Below are 21,351 nucleotides of genomic sequence, written 5' to 3'. Positions count from 1 at the left end.
CAGACAACCTTGAGCCTTTAGCATTCTGATCTGGCTGGGAGCTGCTGAGACTCGGTGCCCCTGTGTTCCTGCTGGCCGAGTGCCAGGCTTCCTGGGCACTGAGAACTTTCTGGGAGTGGGGGAGGGCTCGCCTTTCCCCGTGGGGGCCTCGCCGTCCCCCTCCCTGCATTTTCTCCTCCATCAGAGTGTTCTGACCCCACCCTGCAGGCTCTGCCCACACTTTCCCCTCCAGCCCGGTTCCTCCTAGCTGACCCCAGCCTCCCCACTCCTATGGGTGCCTCCCTCGCTGTCCAGCCTGCTGTGGCCAATGTAGGGGGGCAGGGAGCAGCGGGTCACCGGGCTGAGGGGAGAGGCCTCTCGTGCCCGCTCCCCAGTCCCCAGGCTGGTTTCCTCAGTGGCGCCTTCCCAGACCGCTTCGCCGGGCTGGCCTCTGCGGTGGGGGGCGTGGCATCGGGTCTGCTGACCTCCCTTGCTCTGAGGTGGCCGTCGGGTGCTGGGCAGGTGGGCCACAGCTCTGCGGGCTGCTGGAGCCTGGATGGGAGCAGCCAGCCCCTGCCTGGGAGCAGTCAAGATGGAGCCACAGCACCTGGTGGGCTGGCTGGTGCCCCCGAGGCTCGGTCGGGCACCGTGCTGCGGGCATCCGAGGCTGGGGTGCTCTGGTGAGTGGGCGGTCTGACCGGGCCCACCTGCCGTCTGCCCACCATGCAGGTGGGCACTGGGGTGGCTGCACCAGGCTGGTGCCACCTGGTGGTCTGGGGTCCTGTTCTGGGGCGGGGCCTCCTGCTGGCATACTCTGACATTGCTGCTGCCCGCACCGAGCGGGTGGCCGGGCCGGCCTGCTGCCGTGGCCGTGCCTGTGGGGAGAGGGCTCTTCTCTCCGCGAGGCTGGAGTGCAAGACCGTCCTGTCCTAGCTCCTGCCTCCTGTGGTCCTGGCACCCACGGCTTCAGATGTGGCCAGAGGGATGGATGCTGTTCCAGGGCCCTGCCGGTGCCCCTCTGAGTGCCGGGCTCCAGTGCCCAGGGATCTGGTGCGCCCCTCTCCCGCGAAGCGTCCTGGACGCAGCCTGGGACCCCTGGGGCTCCCCCGCCCCCAGGGGATCCCATCGCTGGAGTGTTGTCAGGAGCACCGGGGCGGGGGGTCCTCTGCGTTCCAGGATGGGTCTGCCTTTCCCAGCGGGCACCTCCCGGGCAGAAGTCTCCTGTTGCTCCCCAGCCTCCTGCTCAACCGCCCCCCCCCCCCCCCCCCCCCCCCGGTGGGCCCTTGACCTTGGCCTGGTAGACAGACCCCTGCCCTGGCTCTGGGAACACTTTCTCCCTCTGAACACCAGAGGAGCCCACACGGTTACCTCCCAGGCATGGTCCCTGAGTGGACTGAGGTGGGGTCTCAGCTGGGGGAGTGGGCCCTAGTCAGCCTGGCCTGAGGCCTGGGCCCTGAAGGTTCCAGAACACCATGTCTGTAGCCAAGACTTAGGGTCCAGAGATGCAGGCAGGGAGCCAGGCAGGCCCCCGTTTCCATCTGCCCTTGGTCAGCAACCCCTCCTGCAAGCTGGGAGGTGGTGGGGCTCCCAGCAGGGCACTGGGTCAAGGCCAGGGGTGCAGCACACACCCCAACCGCCAGCCGCACTGTGTCCCCAAGACCTCTCCCCATCCCCTGGTGGCACAGAAGCCCCAGGGCTTCACCATGTGGATCCGCCAGACCATCCTGGTCAAAGGGGCCTGGAATGAAGCCTTCTGGGCAGGGCCCGGGCTGGCTCAGCCCAGGAGAGGCCGGAGACACCTGGGCTCCAACCCCAGCATCCCCACAGGCTGTGTGTCCCTGGGGCTGCTGCTTCACCCCCCCGAGCCCTGGCCCCCTCAGAGATGGGGACAGCAGGGACAGAGCCCATGGCAGGGGTGGGCGGGAGGAGGGGCAGCCTGGGTGGGCCGGTTTGCTGACCAGGTGAGGCCGCCACTGGGCCCCCAAGACGACAAAGACCCTCGCCAGCTCCCATCCCGACACAGATGACATCCACTTGGCAGACTTTTATTTTTTCAGGAAAAACAAGAACAAATGTACCTCTTGGGTTGGAAAGGACCCGTTAACATGGCAAACACACGTGTGAGCAATAAATACGCACCTACGTTCAGGCGTGAGGGTGGCCCAGCCCTGTCCTCTGACCCCACACCCGCAACCCCACCCTCGCCCTTGGAGGCCCCCTGAGCTCCCCAGGCTGTACAGAGCGGCAGGGGTGCAGTGGCCTCCTTGCACTCACTGAGCAGGACCCTGGGGCTGGGTAGGGTGCCAACCAAGAGAAGGAGCCGCCTCGTGCCCACGACGGTCGCGGTCTCCCAGGGGGCCTGTCTTCTGCCCGATCCCTAGGGCGGCCCACCCCGCAGGAGAAGGGGATGATGTCACTTGCCCTGCGAGGTGGGGTGGGGGCTGGTTGCTCCACCCGCCCTGCTGATGGCCAGTGGGGCGGACCTTTGCCAGCTGGTGTGCCCAGAACCAGGCCGGCTCAGTTCCTGGGCTCCTGGGCTTGGAGTTGAGGAAGGTGGCAGGCCTCCCGGCCCCGCAGGCTCATGATGACATGCCTGGTGGGGTCCGGGGGCCTGTGTTGGAGGAGCACTGCCCTCTCAGGCTGCAGGCTTTCCGAGTCTGCCTGTGTCCTCCTCCTCCAGCCCCAGCAGGAAGCAGGGGACAGGGCCTGGGAGGGGAGCCCTCCCCAGGGGTGAGGCTGGACTGGGGTGAGCACACCTGTGCTCAGCACACCGGGGCCAGCTTCCAGAGAACAGAAATGCCTGTCACTGGTGGCCCCAGAGAGGAGGCTTCAGAGACGCCTCTGGGGGTTGGGGGGGGTGGTGGGCAGCGGGGCTTCACATTTGGCTGGGCGGGGGGCAGGGAGAGAGTGGAGAGGATCCGGACAGCACCGGGGCTTTGGAGCCAACATGCTGAAGCCCGGCCCGGGGCAGGGCGAGGGTGAGGGCAGGGCTGCGGGAAGCCACGTACCACGTGGGGCAAGCGCGGGACAGGAGCGAGCCCCGGCCCGAGCCCGCTGCCCTGGGTAGGGGCACAGAGGGGGCTGGGTGCCCGGCGTCCGGCGCAGTGGGCGAGACCGCGTGGCTCAGAGCCTGCCCTCAGCCGTGGCCTCAGGAGGCTTCTGGGGGGGGAAGGGGGTGTGGGCATCCTGGACGTTGGTGAGCACACCCCACCCCAACCCCGTCCAGGACTGAGGGGTGGGGGCCAGGCCTGGCTGTGGGCGCCTTAGCTGGCACCGGGCTGGCACTGCTGCCGGGGCTCCGGGGGCCCGCCCACCTCCTGCTCTGGGCTCCCGGCAAGGTCCACCCGCTGTTCGTCCATCCGCTTGGCCTGGACCCTCTGGATGAGGCTGAAGAAGTCCTCGTCGGGCATGGTGGGGCCGCGGGGCGGCACGTCCGGGGGAGGGCAGCGCTGGTCGTCGATTCTGGAGGACTGGGCAGATACACACGTGCAGGTTGGCGCCTCCCGCTCCCAGCCTTCGGGGCCCCGGCCCAGGGCTCAGGCACCTCAGGGCCTGCTCCAAGCGGGGGCCGCCGTCCAGTGGCAGTGCCCGCTCAAGCCTGAGAGCCACTCAGGCCACCTTGGGCCTCCCTGGGCATCAGCTCCCGGAGGCAGACCTGGGAGCCAGGACCCCAGAACGGCCCTTGCAGGGAGCCACAGGGTGTGACCGGGCCGGACATGGGGCTGTGCAGGCGGCCTCCCAGGTCCGCTCCTGAGGCCCCCAGGCCTGGGGTGTTCTCGAGCTGCAGGGACAGGGTAGGGCAGCGTGGAGCTCCCCAGGGCCCCGTGGAGTCAGGGGGCCCAGGGGGCGGCAGGGCTTCTCTGCAGGGTCTGGCGCAGAAGGGCTGGGAGCCGGCGCAGTGCCCAGAGCGCACGTGCGTGTGGGCGGGGGGCTTGGGGGTTCTCGGAAGGGGCTGGTTTGGAGGCTCCGCGGACTCGCCCAGGGCAATGCTGTCCTCTCCTCTGTGGGGATGAATGTCACATCTGGAAACTTCCCAGCTTCCTGCATGGGTGGGGGTGGACGGGCGCTGGGGCTGCCCCCTCCCTAGCCACTTCCCCAGGGGTTCCCAAACCCCTGCCTGGACCCGTGGGTGGTCAGACCCCTCGTGTCCTCCACACTCCAGGATACAGCCTGGCCCTCAGTTTTCTCCATCCAGAGGTGGACGGCTGGTGGGGTACCCCAGGCCACGACCCCGGGGGCCCGGTGATTCCCCCCAGCTCACCTCCTGAGCTCGAGGGAGGGCCGGCCCGGGGTGCACAGGGCTGAGCAACCACGGGCACCTGGTAACACCGGCTGAGCCAGCCAGCGGGGGCTGGTCCCCCAAGACACCCTGAGACAGAAGGACCAGGTCCCCAGCCAGGAGGGGGCCTGGACTAACCCCGGCCAGGGGCGCAGATGGGGCGGGGGGAGCCCCTGGGCTGCAGACCCACCTGGCACTTAATGAGCATGTTGAAGAACTCATCCCCCGGCTCCTGGGGTTCCCCATCACCACGCAGGTGGCCCAGGTTGTTGTGGGTGATGCGCAGGCCAGGCAGGCTGCCCACGCTGGCACGCTGGTCGTCCAGCCGGCGGCTCTGGGAGCTGGCGATGAGGTCAAAGAACTCCTCGGTCTGTGGGGAGGCCGTCAGCGAGGGCTGGGCTGCAGGGCGCCAGAGGTCAGGCCGGGGAGGCAGGGACCCTGCCCAGGGGCCCCCAAGAACGCCTCTGCCGACCCCAGACCCTGGCTGCTCTGTCAGCCCTGCAGGGCCCCCCCCCGGGGAGGGGGAAATGCAAAGAGCCCAGCCTCCCACGCCTGTTCCCTGCACGACCCGGCGTGTCCCAGGGCACGGGAGGATGACAGGTTTCCAAGGATTGCAGCCCAGGGCTCCCGGTGACAGGGGCACCTTGCAGCTGGCCTGCCCCGCCCTCGGAGCCTGCAGCGGGGTGGGGGCCGACTCACCGACCGTCCCCTCCAGGGTTGGGGTGGCTGTGGCTTCGGCGGCTGCGGGCTGGCCGTCCTCCAGGGGGCAGCGCTGGTCGTCCATGCGGCTGCTCTGGAACTTGCTCAGCAGGTCGAAGAAGCACTCCTCGTCGGAAGACGGGGCCCGGGGGATGCTCTGCGGGCCGGGCGGGCAGTCGGCACTGGCTCCGGGCCAGCCACAGGGTGGTCCTGCTGTCCCGCGTGGACCCCCGGACACGCCAGGAGGCTGCTCGGCTCAAACCAAGGTCCGGACCCTCCTCTCGCGCCCGCCCCGCAGCCCCAGCATAGTTCTCCCCGACCTCTCCCCTGCCTCAGCCACCGCTCCGTCCGGGTCTCCTTCAGCCTCCCCAGACACGACACTGGTGTGCCTCCCCTCACTGGCAGTCACCACCACCCACCAGCAGCCTCCCTGTGCCCCGGGCCCCCCCGGGCACTCGTGTCTGCTCCCTGCAGTGAGCACCACCCGTGCCTGTGTGCCTCTGGAGCCCTGGCACCCAGCCTGGCACTCACCACCGTCTGCTAAATGAACAGACGAGCAAGTGGGTGAGCGACTAGGCCCTCAGCAGGCGGGGAGCCTTTACAGCGGCTCCACACACTCCAGCTGCCAGGGCCCTGCCAGTGACCCAGGAGGTGCCAGCCCCAAAGGCAAGGAACCCGACCTGGGAGAGCTGAGGGCGTGTGTGTTCCACCCCAGCCTCACTCTGGACCCGTTTATAAAATCCCCAATCAGTGGGCAGGCCCGGAGAACAGCTCAGGTGGGGGCTGGGACCCTGGGCTGGGGCTGAGGTCAGGCTAGAGGCGTGGTGCCGTCATCCCCGACCCCCCTCCTCCGAGCACTGGCCAAGGGCTGCGTGCAGCGGCCCGGGGTCTGCTCCAGGTCGCTGTGGCAGGGCGAGAGCCAGGACGCCAGGCTGGAGTCCTGGGGGAGATGCCCGCAGTGGGCATCAGTGTGCACTGGCGAGCACCAAGGCTGGGGTGAAAAGGCCCCCCCAGTGGGGTCGGGATGGGAGGGCCAGGGCCACGGTTCTGGGCTAGGGGGGTGGGATGAGGTGGACAGGCATGAGACCAGGTCACTGAGGCAGGCTGAGTCCCACCTGGCAGGGGGCGCTGGGCAAGCCCACTTCCATTGGCCTCAGTTTACACCCTGTGGAGGGCATGTCGGAAATGCAGGACCCCCAGCGCTCTGGACAGCCCGTCGCCCGCCCCTCTCATGGGGAGGAGGCTCGGTCCTGGAATACAGCTCTGGCTGTAGACCCATTTCGGCCTCCACTGGCCAACGTGAGCACGGTGGGGCAGGGCAGGAGCCGAGCGGGTGGCTCTCGAGGAGACCCTGCTAAGGCTCACGCTCTCAGGTTACCCCCTTCCTTACCCCCTGCTTGATCAGGGCAGGCCCAGAGCCAAGGCTGGGGGTTACAGTTCGGAGTCCTGCCTTGCAGGGCTCTGCTCTCCTGCGGGTGCCCACGGAGCCTGAAGGGAAGGGACAGCCCACACCGACCAGCCCAGAGCGGCCCTGGCTGGGGGACTTGCTTCACCTCATCAGGGCCTTGGGGACCTGCAGAAAGCGGCCGGGGGCCGGGGTCCAAATGTGAACTGGAGGGGATTTTGCACAGGGCTCTGCTTGCAGGCTGGTGGGGGCCCTGGGCTGATGGGTGAGGGTTGAGCACAGCCCCGCCCCACTGCAGGGGACAGCTGGTGCTCCCAGCCCCCAGCCCACCTCTGGCCCCGGCTGGGGTCTCCCAGGTGAACCATGGGCCAGGCCCCTCCCAGGAGAGGGGTGACCCGGGGGGCGTCCACGTCACTCGACATGTGTGCCCCAACACTCCTCCAGCCTCCTGCAGGCTGAAGCTCAGACTCCAGGGAGGCACCTGGAGTGGGCAGGTTGCTGAAGGCCCCTCCACTGCGGCCAGGGCTGGGCTGAGACGGCCCCCCTCCCGGCTGTTCCACAGCGCCATCCCAAGCCGGGCTCCCCAGGTGCTGCGCCAGAGCCACCTCAGCCCAGAACCCGGGACCAGCCCGGGGCCTGGCAGCTGTCCTCCCCCAGAGCCCAGGAACACCTGTGAAGGGTGGGCGCCTCTCGAGCTGGGCACTGCTGGACTGAGGCCACAGGCGGAGGGGGAGGCCCATGCCCTTCTCTCGGGACAGAGCCCTGCACCCCAGCAGGGCGCACCTGGGGACCCGGGCGCCCCCCACGCTTCCCCACCCTCTCCTTAGCCCAACTCGGTCTTTCTGTCCAGAAGTCAGGGCTCCTTGAGGCTCACTCCAGCCCCTCCTGCAGAAGCATCAGCCCACCTTCTCCCTGGGAGGAAGGAGCTGGCCCTGGTGGAGTGAACCCTCCCCATCCCCAGCCCGGGTGGCCCCCTCCAGCTGGGCCAGCTGCCCAGGACAGAGGGCGGGGACCAAATGCCCTGGACTTGCCCCACGGTGCCAGCCCCCCGGGGAACTGCACTGGCTGACCATCCACCCACCCTGGCCCCCAGGCGGGAACACTTGGCCACCTGAATCCGGTTCCCACAGGCCACGAGCCTCCACCGCGCTGGGGACCCCACACTCACGTGGATCCACAGCCGCTCCAGCGGCGGCCAGGTGGATGGGGCGCAGGACCACGTGGAGCCTGGGCAGGAAGCCAGGGTCCCTGCTGGGCAGCCCTGCCTGCAGTGCCCAGCGCCGCCTCACCACCCAGACCCACCCAGCACTGTCAGCCTGATGCTTAAATAGGCCCCAGGATGAGGGCACCTCCCCGTCCCCGCCCACCCCCGCTGCACACACACACAGACACAGACACTCTCTCCATGAAAATTCAGAGATGGGGTGCGTGCGCCCGTGCACACACACACACACACACTCTCTGTAAACACTCAGAGATGGATCACGCGCACACACACACACGCACACTCTCTGTAAACACTCAGAGTTGGATCACGCGCACACACACACACGCACACTCTCTGTAAACACTCAGAGTTGGATCGCGCGCACACACACACACGCACACTCTCTGTAAACACTCAGAGTTGGATCGCGCGCGCACACACACACGCACACTCTCTGTAAACACTCAGAGATGGATTGCGTGCGTGCACATGCACACACACACTGTAAACACTCAGAGTGGGGCGCACGCGCATGCGTGCACACACACACATGCACACTCTCTGTAAACACTCAGAGTTGGATCGCGCACACACACACACGCACACTCTCTGTAAACACTGAGATGGATTGCGAGCATGCACACACACACACACACTCTCTCTGTAAATACTCAGAGATGGATCGCATGCACGTGCGTGCACACACACACACTCTGTAAACACTCAGAGTTGGAGCGTGCGCACATATACACACACGCACACTCTCTGTAAACACTGAGATGGATTGCGAGCACGTGCACACACACACACACTCTCTGTAAACACTCAGAGATGGATTGCGTGCGTGCACACGCACACACACACTGTAAACACTCAGAGTGGGGCGCACGCGCATGCGTGCACACACACACATGCACACTCTCTGTAAACACTCAGAGTTGGATCGCGCGCACACACACACATGCACACTCGCTGTAAACACTCAGAGATGGATCACGTGTGTGCGCACACACACACACACGCACACTTTCTGTAAACACTCAGAGATGGATCACACTCACGCGCGCGCACACACACACTCTGTCTCTCCATAAACACTCAGAAATGGACCATACGTGCATGCACACACATGCACACACTCTCTCCGTAAACACTCAGAGATGGATCTCCCTGAGCTTGGAGCCTCGGGCGGTCACTGCAGCGGGGTGGGGGTGGGACCTGTCTGGGGAGCACCTTCCCGCGGACAACAGCCCCTGCTTCCTGCCTGAGCTGGCCCAGCGTGGGGAGGAGACAGAGGGTGGGGTCCTTCCCTGTCCTGGGCCTTGGGGGCTCCCTGCACAGTTGCCTCCCAACGCAGCAGACCCCTCGACCTCTGCCTGGCCTCAGACTAAGACCCCTCAGCCAGAGCAGCCTCCTGGGCCTCCTGCTGCCCCAGGAGGCGTCCCTTTCTGCTCTTGGAGGACTCTGGGGTCAGTGTCCGCCTGGCCTGGGGTCGACCACCCGAGGTCTCTTGGGGAAGCAGCTGTGAGCCCCGCAGGAGAGGCAAGGATGGAATGGGCACACCAGAGCGCCTTCCTGGGCCCCTCTGTCCAGCCCCCTCCACCAAGGGCTCAGAGCTGCCGCGGGGACTGGGCCTCCGAGGCTGCCTCTTTTCAGGTGCCTGCTGGACACGAGGCTCAGCCTATCGGGGTCCGGGCCTCCAGCCCAAGAAGCCAGGCTCTGAACTCCGAGTTGTGGGATCTTTCTTCAGGGGCACCACCTCGGCCTGCAGCCCCACCTTCTCCTCTACAGGGCCCCACCTGGGGGTGTCAGGGGCCGATCCTGAGAAACCCCAGCCCACCATTCCCCACTGGAAGCCCTCAGGCCATCTCCTTCCCTCCCGGGGGCTCAGGTCCCCTCCAGGGCTGTGGTGAACAGGCACCCGTGACACCCTGCCCCTCGGAGGCCACCTGTCTGGCAGAAGGAGTCCCCAGACTGCAGGCGTGCAGAGCGGCTGGACCAGTGGACGGGCAGGTTGGCTGGGCTGTGTCTGGGCGGCCTGCGCCCGCCTCCTCAGATCCTGCCTTCGGGGCCCCAGGCTCTGGGGCCCCACATGGGAGGGTGGGGTTTACGGCTTTGGCTCAGGTGCCTCTTGGGGACGCCTTCCAAAACTGCCCTTGTGCCGGGAGGCAGGTATGGCTGAAGGGTTCGCGAGAGTCAGACTAGTCTCTGCACTTCCTGCTGCAGGGGCGGGGGGTGCTGCTAAGCAGCTGGGGTGCAGGCTCTGTCCCCCCCCAGCCCCTGTCTCACAGCACGGACAACCATCAGCTGGCATGTACAGTCCTGGGTGAAGCCAGGCGGTGGGGCAATGAGCACAGGCCAGGCCTTCCTGCTCCTGAGCCCACCATGGCTCCCCGGCACCCTGGCCGAGTCCTGTCCTGCCCAGTCCTCTCTGGCTGGGCCACTCCAAGATGCCCCCGACCTTCAGGGCTGACACGGCCCTGCTCCCAAACCCCTGTCCCAGGACAAATACTCGGGCCTCTCAGACCACGTAGTCAGACCCCGAAGTCGCTGCTGCGCTGGGGACAAGGTCCTTTCACGGCCTGGGCCCCAGGGGCTAAGGGGAGGGCCAGGGCCAGCCCCTTTCCCACGGGTAGCATCAGCAGCAAGCAGGCCCTCTCACCTGGGGCCCAATGGAGCCCCAAGCAGGAGTCCCAGGACCTTCCCCGGCCCCACACCCTTCCCTCATCCCACTCCACGGACACAGACTCTGGCCATCGGCCAGCCGTCCAGTGGGGCTGGGGTGAGGTAGGGTCAGCGGAGGCCACCCCAGGCTCGTGGGAAGATGGGTGCAAAGCATCTAAGAATACCCAGCACAGCACCCACGGCCTGTGGAGGCTGGGAGGTGCTGACTAAGCCCCTGAAAGAACTATTTTTAGACTAATTCTCGGAGATTTGGACCCAGGGGTTCTGCAAGGGGGGAGGGCTCCAGGCTGACCTCTGAACCTGCACCCATCGGGGCATGTGCCCCTCTGTGCCCCCTGTACCTTGACCAGACCCTGAGGGCCTGGAGAGGCCAGCTAGGCGCCCGGGCACAGTGGAACTGCTGCTCGGCAGCAAGAAGCCCGCCCCTCCCCCTGTGCCCCCGTCTGTCTGCCTACCCCATCACCCGTCCGTCCCCGTCCATCTGTCCACCCAGCCCGTCCATTCATCTCTGCACACTGTGTCCCCAGAATGGGGCTGCTGACGGGGCCCGAGGACCTGAGCGGCACCCTGAGCTGTCCTGAGACCCCTCCTGGGCTGCCTGCAGTCCCTGCGGTGAGGCCTCCTTCCGGCCAGTGAGTCAACACCGCACTGAATGCCCTGGCCTTTCAGCAGGACCTGTGTCCACCAGGAGCCAGGGGTCAGCAAAGACCCACGACCTCAGCCCCTGGAGAGACCCTGGCCCGGCCTCCAGGCGGGCGGGGCAGGGTGGGTGGTGGAGCCCCCGACCAGCGCCCGGGGAGGGGTCACCTACCGTGCGAGGCAGCTGCACCCGGACGTCCGCGCTGTCCAGCGGGGAATGGCTGCCCTCCCGCGGCCTCCTCTCAGCCGCGTCGGGCCCTTCTTGGTACTTCCTGCTCCTCACGGGGAGAGGGAGCAAGTCCCTGCTGGGCCCCCGCCAGTCCCCCGCGTGGTGGCTGTCTCCATTTTGCTCCTGAGGGGGGAAGGCTGGGCATGGCCAGTGGTTCGAACCAGTGCTCCCCAGCACGGGACACAGAGGGTCGCCGACCCGGGCGGAGACACTCAGGTGCCCGAGGGAAGAGAACACGAGGGGCCTGGGCGGCCGGCGGGCAGGGAGAAGCAGGGCGGTGCTGCAGGAGCTCAGACTCCCCCCTCAAACGTTCACCTTCCCAGGCTGAATGCTGGGTGACCGTGGGCGGCCCTGAGCCTTGTCTGCAATGGAGACCAGAGTCCAGTCCACTGTGGGAACCAGAGGCTCTGAGACAGCAGGCCACGGCTCCAGGGCCACACAGCACCCTCCCCTGGGGGGTCCAGAGCGCCAGGGCCCACTGTTCCACCCGAGAGAGCAGACAGGGATGGGGGCTGGCCAGGCCACGGGGGTTCTGCCACGTTTAAGGACCGCGGCTTGACCCTGGGGGGTGTCGAGCCTTGCTGGCCAGACCGAGGGGAGGGTGAAGGGAGCCCATGGAAGCCATGGGGCCTCTCTGGGCAGGGGGGGCCCGTGCAGGGTTCTGAGCCGCAGAGGGCACACTGGTCTCCCTTGGCAAGGACTGATGTGGGCAGGATTCCCAGCGGGTGTTTATAAGCTCAACACACACACACCCAGGCTGGTCACGCCCTGTCCCTCAGCGGCCACAGGTCCCCATGCACCCCGGCCAGCCGCCCGAGCCCACTCACCCGCTCCAGGGGTAGTCTCAGCAGGTCCCAGGTCTCCGCGCTCAGCCTCTGCGTCCTCTTGGGTCTGGCCCCTGCAAGAGAGCAGGCCCGGTCAGCTGGCAGCAGGCCCAGGCTTCGAGATCAGCCAGTCCAGGGGCCAGGGACCACCAGCTCCCACCTCCTAATCCATGTGGGGGCCAGCACAATGTCCACACAACCTCCGTGCCCCGCCTGGACAAGTACCGGGTTGTCCAGAGGGCGCTGACCGCACAGGGGCCAGGCAGAATCTGGCTCGCCGGCCCCCCACCCCGCGCTCCAGCTTCCCACCGAGTTCTGGGCCTGGCTCTTCCCCACCAGCCTTTGTGTATGCTGTTCCCTCCCTGGGACGCCCTTCCTGCGTCTGCACGGCCGCGGGCCTCAGCCTCCGCTCTGTGGCTCCTGCATCCTGCACCCTGCCCACACGGCAGAAAGCCCAGGTCCTCCCAGGGGGCCGAGCAAGCGCGCCTCTGAGGGCTGGGCTGGACGAGCCCAGGAAGTGCAGGGCGAGGGGCAAGCAAGGCCTCGGGTGTTGGTGGACACTCTGAAGGTCCCATCTCTGGCCTTGGACCTGTTAACAGCCTGTGGAGCTGGGCGCCCTCCTCCCCCTCCAGTCAGACGGGCGGGCCAGCATGTTGCCCACCCCCAGTGCAGGGGAGCCGTCTCAGATGCCCACTGAGCCGCAGTCATGGATGTGGTGGGCTGCCCTCCGACCCCCACAGCACCCAGCTCCCTGCGAAGCTGAACTGCCCTGCGGACACCTGTGGCGAGGCGAGGGGAGCTGGACTCGGAGGCCGCGCCGTCCAGCCCCTCGTTGCAGCCAGGCGTGCACGCCATGGCTCACGGCCACAGGGGGCAGGGCGGGAGCCCCCAGCCTGGCACCCCCGCCCCCAAGCCTGGGCCTGGCTCCCGCAATTGCACCCACCGTGGGGGACACGGTATGCAGAGGGGAGCCGATTCTGGCGGCCAGTCATCCAGACCAGTCCAGACTGAACAAACGGAACGTCCGGAGCCTCACGAGGATGGGGCAGGCGTCCCAAAGCAGCTGGAGGCGGCGGCTGGACTGAAGTGCCCTCCTCCCCGCCCTGGCCCCCAGGGCTGGAAGAAGCCACCCCCATGCCCCACCCCCCCTCCCCAAAGGCCGAGTAACATGCCGGCCAGGCTGGGGACACCAGGGGTCCTTGGAGGGGCATCTGTGGCCACCGTCCCAGAGCTAGGGAGGGGGTGGCTGCCACAGCCCGACCAGCCGTGCCAAGGTGTCCGCAGGCCTAGGACCAGGCCAGCTGCCAGCTCCCAGCCCTGCTGCCCAGCCCCCACGGTCAGGCCAGCCCTGCTGCTGCCCCTACGGAAAACGGCCGCCGGCCGGTGGGCCTCAGCCAGGCCCTGAGGCAGAGGGGCATAGCCTCGGCCCACGGCTGAAGGAGAGGAGCAGAAAGAGGGGACCCCGGCTGCCCATCACGCCCACACAGGGAGTGAACAGAGCCAGAGGGACCCCTGTCCCATGGCGCCTACTCACCCCAGCCGGCAGAGCCTCCTCTCAGCTGCCCTCACCCAACCCCCTTGAGGCCCCACGAGGCTTCCCCACCCTGGACGTTGGGCCCCAGCCCCACACGGCTGCTCCCGTCCCGCCCTGGCCCCCACCACTAACGGCCCCTCTGAGCCGCGCCCGGCTCCGGGGCGGGCCCCTCCATGGCCCATGTGGACGACGGGTGGAAGGCCCTCCGGCTGGGCTGGGCTAAATGCACCCTCTGTCTGCACGGTGCATTCTGAACCCGGCACTTCCAACGGTCCTAGGGCTGAGCCGGCCCTGACTGGGGACATTCAGGCGCCGCTGGCTGGCTTCCTGCCCTGCCCACCCAGGGGTCGGGCCTGGAAACTTCCCGAGGACCGCCCACCGCCACCCAGTCTGAGCCCCTCGCCCTTGTTTCTGACCCTACCGGGCATCTCGACACACTTTGTTCCAACTCGCGGGTCTTTTAGCTGCCCAGCCCAGGGCCCCCGCTCTGTCCTTGCGTCCACTCCCCGCTCCCGGTGGCTCCACCTTCGGAGTCCGCCCGGAACCGCCCTCCCAGCCCTGCCCCGCGGTCCCTCCTCCATGCCAGGGCCCGAGAGGTGCCCGAGTTCTGGGTTGGGTCTTCCTGCTCGTGGGACCCGTGGGACGCCCCAGCTATGGGGGTGGGACTCATACAAGGTCCACGAGGCCCCCGCCCCCTCCCCTGCCGCGGGGCCTTTGCACGGCTGTTCCCTCACCCAGGCTGTGGTTCCTCCCTGAGCTCCCGGCACCCTCTCTGCCCTCCTTCACGTCTTCACTCAAATGTTGTGTACAGATTGAAAGTTTGGGTCCCCCAGATTTCATATGCTGAAACCCCAGACTTCTAGCCGATGGTCCAGGGGCTGGGGCCTGGGGGGTGATGGGGGTGACTGAGGCTCACAGGAGACAGAGAGGCCCTCGGGGGGCACACCCCCTCCACACTCTTAGGCCCACCCCTACCCATCTGTGATGCAGGACAAGGCCCCCCCACAGGACCCCACCACGTGGACGCCCCGCTGCTGGACGCCCAACCCCCAGAACCCTGAGAAGTAAGTGTCCGCCAGCAGGCTACCCTGTCTGTGGGGTTTCTTACGAGGCTCAAGCTGGCCGTGACAGCAGCCTCTGCGTGGCTCACCTACTGCTGTGTTTACGGCTACCCCGCCCCACCCCAGATCCCCAGCCAGCCCCAAAGCGCCTGTAACGTGACTGGCCTTCTGCATGCGTCACTTGTTATCGCCGCTGCGGCCCTCAGACTCGGAGAGAACCCGGCACATAGTAGGTACTTTAAGAATGCAACAGATAGCAAGCATTTACTGAGCGCCTACTGTGTGGGGCCATGGGCAGCTTCACGCGCTGTCCCCTCTGGGCCATCCCCAGCAAAGAAGGTCCCGGCCATGGACCAGGACGTGGACACGTGGGCTCAAAACAAGGCAACAGCCTGGAGAAGGCCACAGAGCCCCAGGGCGGGGAGCCAGAGTCAGGATGGGCCGTCGGGCCACAGGCGGGCCTGCATGGAGCAGGTGACAGGGCAGGAGGGCCAGGTTGAGAGGAGCCGGAGAGGAGACAGACATGGGGACAGGTGGGCGCCCGTGGCTCCACGGCCCTGGTCTGTCCATCGCGGGAACCTGGGTGGGCTGCAGGCCACTAGCTGAACGCACAGACAGACGGAGGGCTGGTCTTCAGCCTCCTAGGACGTGAGTCATGCCCTTGTCCCCGCCCAGCCACCTTCCCGGGATGACCAGCCGGCCTGCTTCTCAGACGTGGACACAGTGGCTCAGCGAGGTCAGCCGGGGCCAGAGCCCGCAGCCTAAGCAGTCACTCAGACATGACACCAACACACACCCCCGCCTCCAGAATGGCGTGGTGTCCAGGGCTCCAGGGGCTCTGGGGCCAGGGCACCCCGAGCAGGGCCCAGAGGGTGAGGGCACTGTGGTGGGCACAAGCTGGGGCAGCGGGGCAGATGGGCGTCCTGGAGAGGGGGCGGGCAGGCAGCCCCCCAGGGCTCGGGACGGACTCCCTCATCCTGTGCACCAGCCATGCCGCCAGGGGTGCAGGAAACTGTCCGGCGCGCCCCACCCCCCAGGCGCCCTACTAGAATGGGCAGGGGTGGGCACACCAGGCACCTGGGGAGGACAGACCCTGACCCGGGGCACTGGCGGCAAGGAGGTGGCCCCGCCCACCCAGACTGGCTCTGGGACCTCTTTGCTGGGGTGGGGGCAGCGAGGACCGTGAGGGTCACGTGCACTGAACCCAGCTGACCCTGGGTCCTGCAGCTGCACAGTGCCCCTGTCTTCATCAAGGCAGGGAGGAAAGGCCCTGAGGCCTGGCCCCCAGCCGGGCAGTGACCGCCAGGCCCGGCACCACCACGGGCCTCGCGGGTGTCACAAGGCCACGCCCACCACAAGGGCTGTGGCCGGTCTCCCCGACCCTCCTCCTGGGAGGACGCCCCTCCACCAGGGCTGGTTACACCTCCCCCCACTACCAAGCTCTGGGTTTGCAGCTGTACCCCCACAACACTCCCCGTGCCCAAGACAGTTCCCAGAAGACAGTTTCCCAGCTTTCCGGAAACTGGGCCAGACCACCGCCGGCGCTCAGCATGCCCCGGAATGAACCGGTGAATGAATAAATGAACAAACGATGCCACTCCTGCAGACAGCGCTGCCGCGGCCCCCACACCCCCGCCAGGCTCACCGGACGCGGGGTCTCCTCCGGGGCTGCCTAGACTCGGGGTGCTGGCCTGCCTCCGGCAGCGGCATCCCCAGGCCCCTAGATCTGCCTCTGCAGGCCTGGGCCCTGCTGCCGTCCTCCCGAGGACAGCCTCATCCAGCGTCTGCTGGCGGCCGGGCGCTGGCGGCCTGGGGGGAGCAGGCTTCCGGGGGCCCTGGCGGGGAAGGATCTGGCCCCGGGCTGAGCAGAAGAGCAGGCGCGGGGAGGACAGAGGCCGCCTTGTTCCCACCCCTCCCCGCGGCCCCCTCTCCTCTGCCCGCCTGGAGGAGAAGGAAAACACCAGGAGAGCAGACGGCCGCTGGGCCGTGCCTCCGGGGGAGTCCCTCCAGATGCTGAGCCCGGCCCTGCCCCCACCGGCTGCTGGGTCCCCAGAGAACGGCCTCGTAGGGCCAGGCATGCCAGGGGGCTCTGCACAGAGCTGCCACCCTCGGGAGACCTCACCTGCGGAGCAGAGGTCAGCGCGCACGGGTTGGGATGGGGTGGGGAGCGAGAGGAAGGGGGGGCCACACTGCATCCCACCCCATGGGCCACAGTGCCCCCAGAATGAGGGCGGCGGAGGGTCCCAGAGCCTCTGCTGCCTCCCTTCCATCGCAGAGGGTGACGTGTGCCCCCGGCTTCCAGACTGGCCATTGTCACAAGCCCGCCAGTGTTACAGCCCAGAGCCCCAGAGACCCGACACGGCAGCCAGACGGGCCAGGGGGCTTCGGAGGCCGGGGCAGGCGGGCACCCGGGGAGCCCTGCCATGAGGGACTGGGGGCTGGACTCCCTGGAAACTTGAGAGCCACGGGTGGGGGACTCCGTGAGCTGGACGGGAGAGGACGGCTAACTGCCTGTCCAGCTCCCGCCCCACGCCCCCTGCAGTGCAAGAGGAGCGTGGGGCTACCCCTCCCCCTGCCTCTGCCCTCCTCCCTCCCCTTCCTGAGCCCCCTGTCCTCTGCCCCCCAACACACACTTCCTAATCTATCTGCCTGGAGAAGTGTCACTGACCCACACGGGGCGAGCCCACCAGGGAGATTACAGGCTCTGCGGCGATCAGCCGGCCTCAGCTGATTGGAACCCGGCCTCTGGCCGGTTAGGCCCCCCTCCCTCCTTCCAACAGCCCCGACCCCGCTGTCCCTACGAGAAGCCCTCCCTCAGGCCCAGCCCCGCTCCCTGTCCTCATACCTGCCCTGGTGATAAACCTGGGGGGCTCACTCAGGGTGACCCCAGGCCCTTGCTGCCCCAGAGGCAGAAAGGACCAGCCCCGGGCCCCCTTGCCCCGCAGGGACCCTGTCTGTCCGTCACCACTTTCCATCTCTGGATCCACCTTGCCCCCAGCACCCCGTCATTTCACCCACCCCAACTGTGAGCTCCGGAACAGGCAGGTTCTGTCAGAGGCTGACGCCCCCTGGGCACAGGGGCTCAACACCGTCCCTAACCTGGCAGCTCCGTTAAACGTTCTGCAGTCCGGGGGCAGACCCCACCGAGCCCCCCAGCATGAGCCAGTGCCCAGACTGCTGGCGGCCAGCCTGCCAATCCCTGCCCTCCCAGGCCCCTGCACCTGAGCTGAGGTCAGAGCCTGGGGCAGGAGGCGTGGGACCTCCCACTCTGGCCCGTAACTCACCTTGGGCCTCATAGCCGGCCAGGTCTGGCTTCTCCGCGGCCGCCGGGCTGGCCAGCCGGCCCAGAGCCAGCTGCAGCTGCGCCACGTTCATGCGGGCCGTGAGCTCCCCGCTGCGGTCCCCGATCTGCAGCCAGGGGGGCCAGGTCAGTGGGCCCCCATGGGACCGCCACCACCCCAGGGCTCCAAGGGCACCTGGCCCCACCGCACCCAGAGGGTTGATCTCCCGGGGTACGTACAGCCCCCCACAGCCCAGTCCAGCCGTGCCACGTGGAGCCTTCCCATGAGCAGACGGCCTTTCTCAGCCCCGCATCCCCGGAAGCCCTGGCGAGCACCCTCGTGGCAGGGAGGCCTTGTGCTTACCCGGGAGCAGGACACAGGAAGGGCTGGCGGGGGACCCGAGTGCAGCTCCAGGGCCCCCCCAGCCAGGCCCTCCCCTGACCTGAGCTCCCCTGCCCGACCCCCACCTCCTGGGCACCTGAGGGCCTTGCCCGCCCCTGGACGCGGTGGGTTTGGGCAGCACTGGGGAGGGAGGGGACCTGGCTCTGCACCTGGGGCTGCTTCCCAGGGGAGGGGTGGGGGCCGAGGAGCGGGAGGGGTGAGGCGAGGAGGGGCTGGCTGGGAGCCAGGGCCCACCCGTGCCCACCGACCCAGGGGCGACCCTGGCCACGGTGGGAGGGCCTGGGTGGACAGGCCCACTTCCCTAGGAAGGTGCCTGGTTGAGCGGTCCCAGGGAAAGACCCTCCCCACGGGGTGGCCGTGCCTTCATGCCAGGACTGCCCCTGGCAGGTGATTTCCACTCGGCTGTCGGGCGCAGGAATGCCGCGGCCCAGCCTGGCGCAGCTCCATCAGGGACAGGAGCAGTGGAGGGTGGCTTTCCAAAAGCAACACTAACACTCGGAGGGGCGAGAATGGGCCCCCGCTGACCTCTGGGGTCCTCCTGACCATCTGGCTGCAGGAAAGGAGGGGCCGCCAGGCCCCTCACGGGGTGCCGGGGCCCCTTCACAGGAGATGGCGACCACCAGGAAAGAGTTCAGGGCACACAGAGGCACGTGGCCCAGATGTCTGCAGGCAATGCCAGGAGGGGCTGGGGGAGGGCTTCAACGCTGGCGAAGGGCAGACTCAGGGCTGAGGGCAGGGCAGGCCCGGCTCACCTCCTGGGAGATCTCCAGGTGCTTCTTGGCAAAGGTCAGGGCCTGGGCAGGGCTCCCCATGGATACGTAGGCGTTCCCCAGGCTCCAGCACGCCCGGCCCTCGCCCACTCTGCCAGGGAGGGAAACTGAGTCCATGTCTGCCCACCAGGCCTGCCAGCCTGCCCACTCAGTCCCACCGTCCTGCGCCCCCAGCCTCCAGGTGGTCAGGGTCCCCACCTTGGGAGGTGGTGAAGGATGGGGAGGGTGGGTGGTCCAGGTGTGGCCTCGAGCACCCCCTGGTGGCCGGTGAGGCTCGCACCCTGGCGGCAGCTTTGGCTTCATTCCCTTGGCTCAATCGTGCCCGATTCTCGACCCCATGGACTGTAGCCTAACATGTTCCTCCATCCCTGGGATTTTCCAAGCAAGAATACTGGAGTGGATTGCCATTTCCTTCTCCAAAGACCTTCCCAACCCAGGGATTGAACCCGGGTCTCCCTCATTGTAGGCAGACGCTTTACCATCTGAGCCACCAGGGAAGTCCATGTTAATTTTTAAATTGAGGTAAAAGTAATATAACCTCAACCCCCGTAAAGCACACGATTCAGCGGCTCCACGTACATTCACTACCTACAGCCCTTGACTCAGACTACTTCCAAGACATCGTCACCCAAAAGAAAAACCACAGCCCCTTGTGAAGCCTCCTGGCAGGGCGGCTTTTCGGAAGACCCTTCCTCTCCTCCAGCCACGAGGGGCTCTGGCCTGTGGACTCCGAGCTTTCTTGCTGTAGCCACCACCCCCCCAGACCTGCGCGCACGGCTGTGACCTTAGGGGTCTTGTCAGTCGGTCTGTGTCTCCGCAAAGACTGACGCGCACACAGATGTGGAAAGAGGGAGGCTGGAGGGGCGGGTGTTGTTCAAGGGGGCAGCGGGCTGAGGACTGGGGCCCAGCCAGCCCAGCGCCCAGGGGTCTCCCCACTCCCTCCCGGTGGGTGGCGCGGCTGATCTATGGAAAAAGGCTGAGCCCCAGGGGGCGGTCCCCTGGTGGTCAGAGGCAGAGCGGGGCTCAGACCCAGACCAGCGAGCCGACAGGCTGCTGTGGTCAGCCTGGGGCCCGAGGGGGCAGTCGGAGCCCTCCGTGGGCCTGCGCCGCCTGCCTCCCCGCCGCACACCTGTCAGCCAGCTCCTGGGCGATGAGCAGGTGCCGGAGGTGGTACTCCGCCGCGCGCTCGTAGTCCTGCAGCAGCGTGTACGTGTTGCCCAGGCTGTAGCAGGCCTGCGCCTCCACCGCCTGGTCCTTGAGCTGCCGGGACAGCTGCAGCGTCTTCCTGGGGGGGCGGGGCAGCAGGGGTCACCCAGGAAGGGAGGGGGGTTCCAGGATTCCCCTCCGCCGGGGGCCGGGGCATTGCTCGCTCTCCCCAAGCCCCCTTCCAAGGGGTAGACAGGGGTGGGGGGCGCAGATCCAGCCCCAGGACCCCAAGAGGGCATCTCTCTGCCCTGCTGTGGGGTAACACAGAGCACTGCCCCCTCAACCCACGGTCCCGGGGAGGCCGGGCGGGCAGGCCTTGTGGGGGGAGCCTCCCTGGCCTGGTGTCCAGGCGCCCTCACCCATGCCCTCCCCGGCCCACCCGCTCCCTGGCTGGGCGGTGGGGGCTGCCTACTTGTAGTACTCGGCAGCCACGTCAAAGCGCCCCAGGAAGATGTGCGCATTGCCCAGGTTGCTGTAGGCTCTCCTCTCTGCCGCTTTGTCTCCAAATTCCTTAGCGATGGCCAGGCGCTGAGGACACAGATGCAAGGCCTGGGGTGGTCACGGGGCAGCCCGGCACCCGCTGCCGCTGGCAGGGCTGCACGCCCGCCCGGCACAGCCAGCCCGACGTCCGCTTGCCCAGGGGGCAGCCCAGGAGCCCCGGCACCCAGCCCAGATGGAGCGAGGGGCTGGGGGCAGCCCTGCCACCCCGCCCAGGAGCCCCGGCACCCAGCCCAGGCGGAGCAAGGGGCTGGGGGCAGCCCGCCGCCCCGCTCACCTCCTTGTGGAAGGCCGTGGCCTCTGCGAAGCTGCCCAGCAGCCCACCCCGCTCACCTCCTTGTGGAAGGCCGTGGCTTCTGCAAAGCTGCCCAGCAGGTAGTGGGTGTTCCCCAGGTTGCCGTAGGCCCTGCCCTGGGCCGCCCGGTCACCCAGCTCCTTCACCAGGGACAGGTTCCTCCTGGAGGCCCAGTGCGTGTGAGCCATATCCCTGCCAGCAACACCCCGCCGCCCGCCCAGGCCAGAGGATGCTGAGCCTGTGGCCCCCGGGGGTGATGCCCCCTAATGGGGGCGGCTCAGTGCTGAGCTCGAGGACTCTGGTTTTCAGGCGCTGAGGCCCGTCAGGCCGAGGCCAGGGGTGGGTGCTGTGGGGAGGG

At 67.5% G+C, this 21,351-nt stretch overlaps 1 protein-coding gene across 3 annotated transcripts in view; it reads right to left on the bottom strand.

Annotated features, from left to right (window-relative positions):
* Positions 1 to 2,008: 2,008 nt before the first annotated feature.
* The window catches only part of GPSM1 (G protein signaling modulator 1), a 28,912-nt gene continuing 9,569 nt past the window's right edge, over positions 2,009 to 21,351 (bottom strand). Inside the window, exons 5-16 of one of the 3 annotated variants that reach the window (XR_006543708.2) lie at positions 21,032 to 21,155; positions 20,613 to 20,728; positions 20,124 to 20,279; positions 18,977 to 19,085; positions 17,826 to 17,949; positions 11,950 to 12,020; positions 11,066 to 11,245; positions 4,958 to 5,114; positions 4,449 to 4,657; positions 3,294 to 3,449; positions 2,988 to 3,138; positions 2,440 to 2,572 (exon numbers count right to left, since the gene is read on the bottom strand). Coding sequence is in view for 2 of the 3 variants with exons in the window: in XM_044926632.2 (XP_044782567.1) it covers positions 2,393 to 2,572; positions 3,294 to 3,449; positions 4,449 to 4,657; positions 4,958 to 5,114; positions 11,066 to 11,245; positions 11,950 to 12,020; positions 17,826 to 17,949; positions 18,977 to 19,085; positions 20,124 to 20,279; positions 20,613 to 20,728; positions 21,032 to 21,155 (1,582 nt within the window). In the remaining variant the exon portion in view is untranslated. Of the gene's footprint in view, positions 3,139 to 3,293; positions 3,450 to 4,448; positions 4,658 to 4,957; positions 5,115 to 11,065; positions 11,246 to 11,949; positions 12,021 to 17,825; positions 17,950 to 18,976; positions 19,086 to 20,123; positions 20,280 to 20,612; positions 20,729 to 21,031; positions 21,156 to 21,351 lie in introns of all 3 variants that reach the window. The other 2 variants (XM_044926632.2, XM_025262019.3) reach the window with 2 other exon arrangements.

This window comes from Bubalus bubalis, chromosome 12, assembly GCF_019923935.1.
Source record: "Bubalus bubalis isolate 160015118507 breed Murrah chromosome 12, NDDB_SH_1, whole genome shotgun sequence".
NCBI lineage: Eukaryota > Metazoa > Chordata > Mammalia > Artiodactyla > Bovidae > Bubalus > Bubalus bubalis.
The sequence above is the reverse complement of the archived record's forward strand: the minus strand, read 5'-3'. Positions and strand labels throughout refer to the sequence as shown.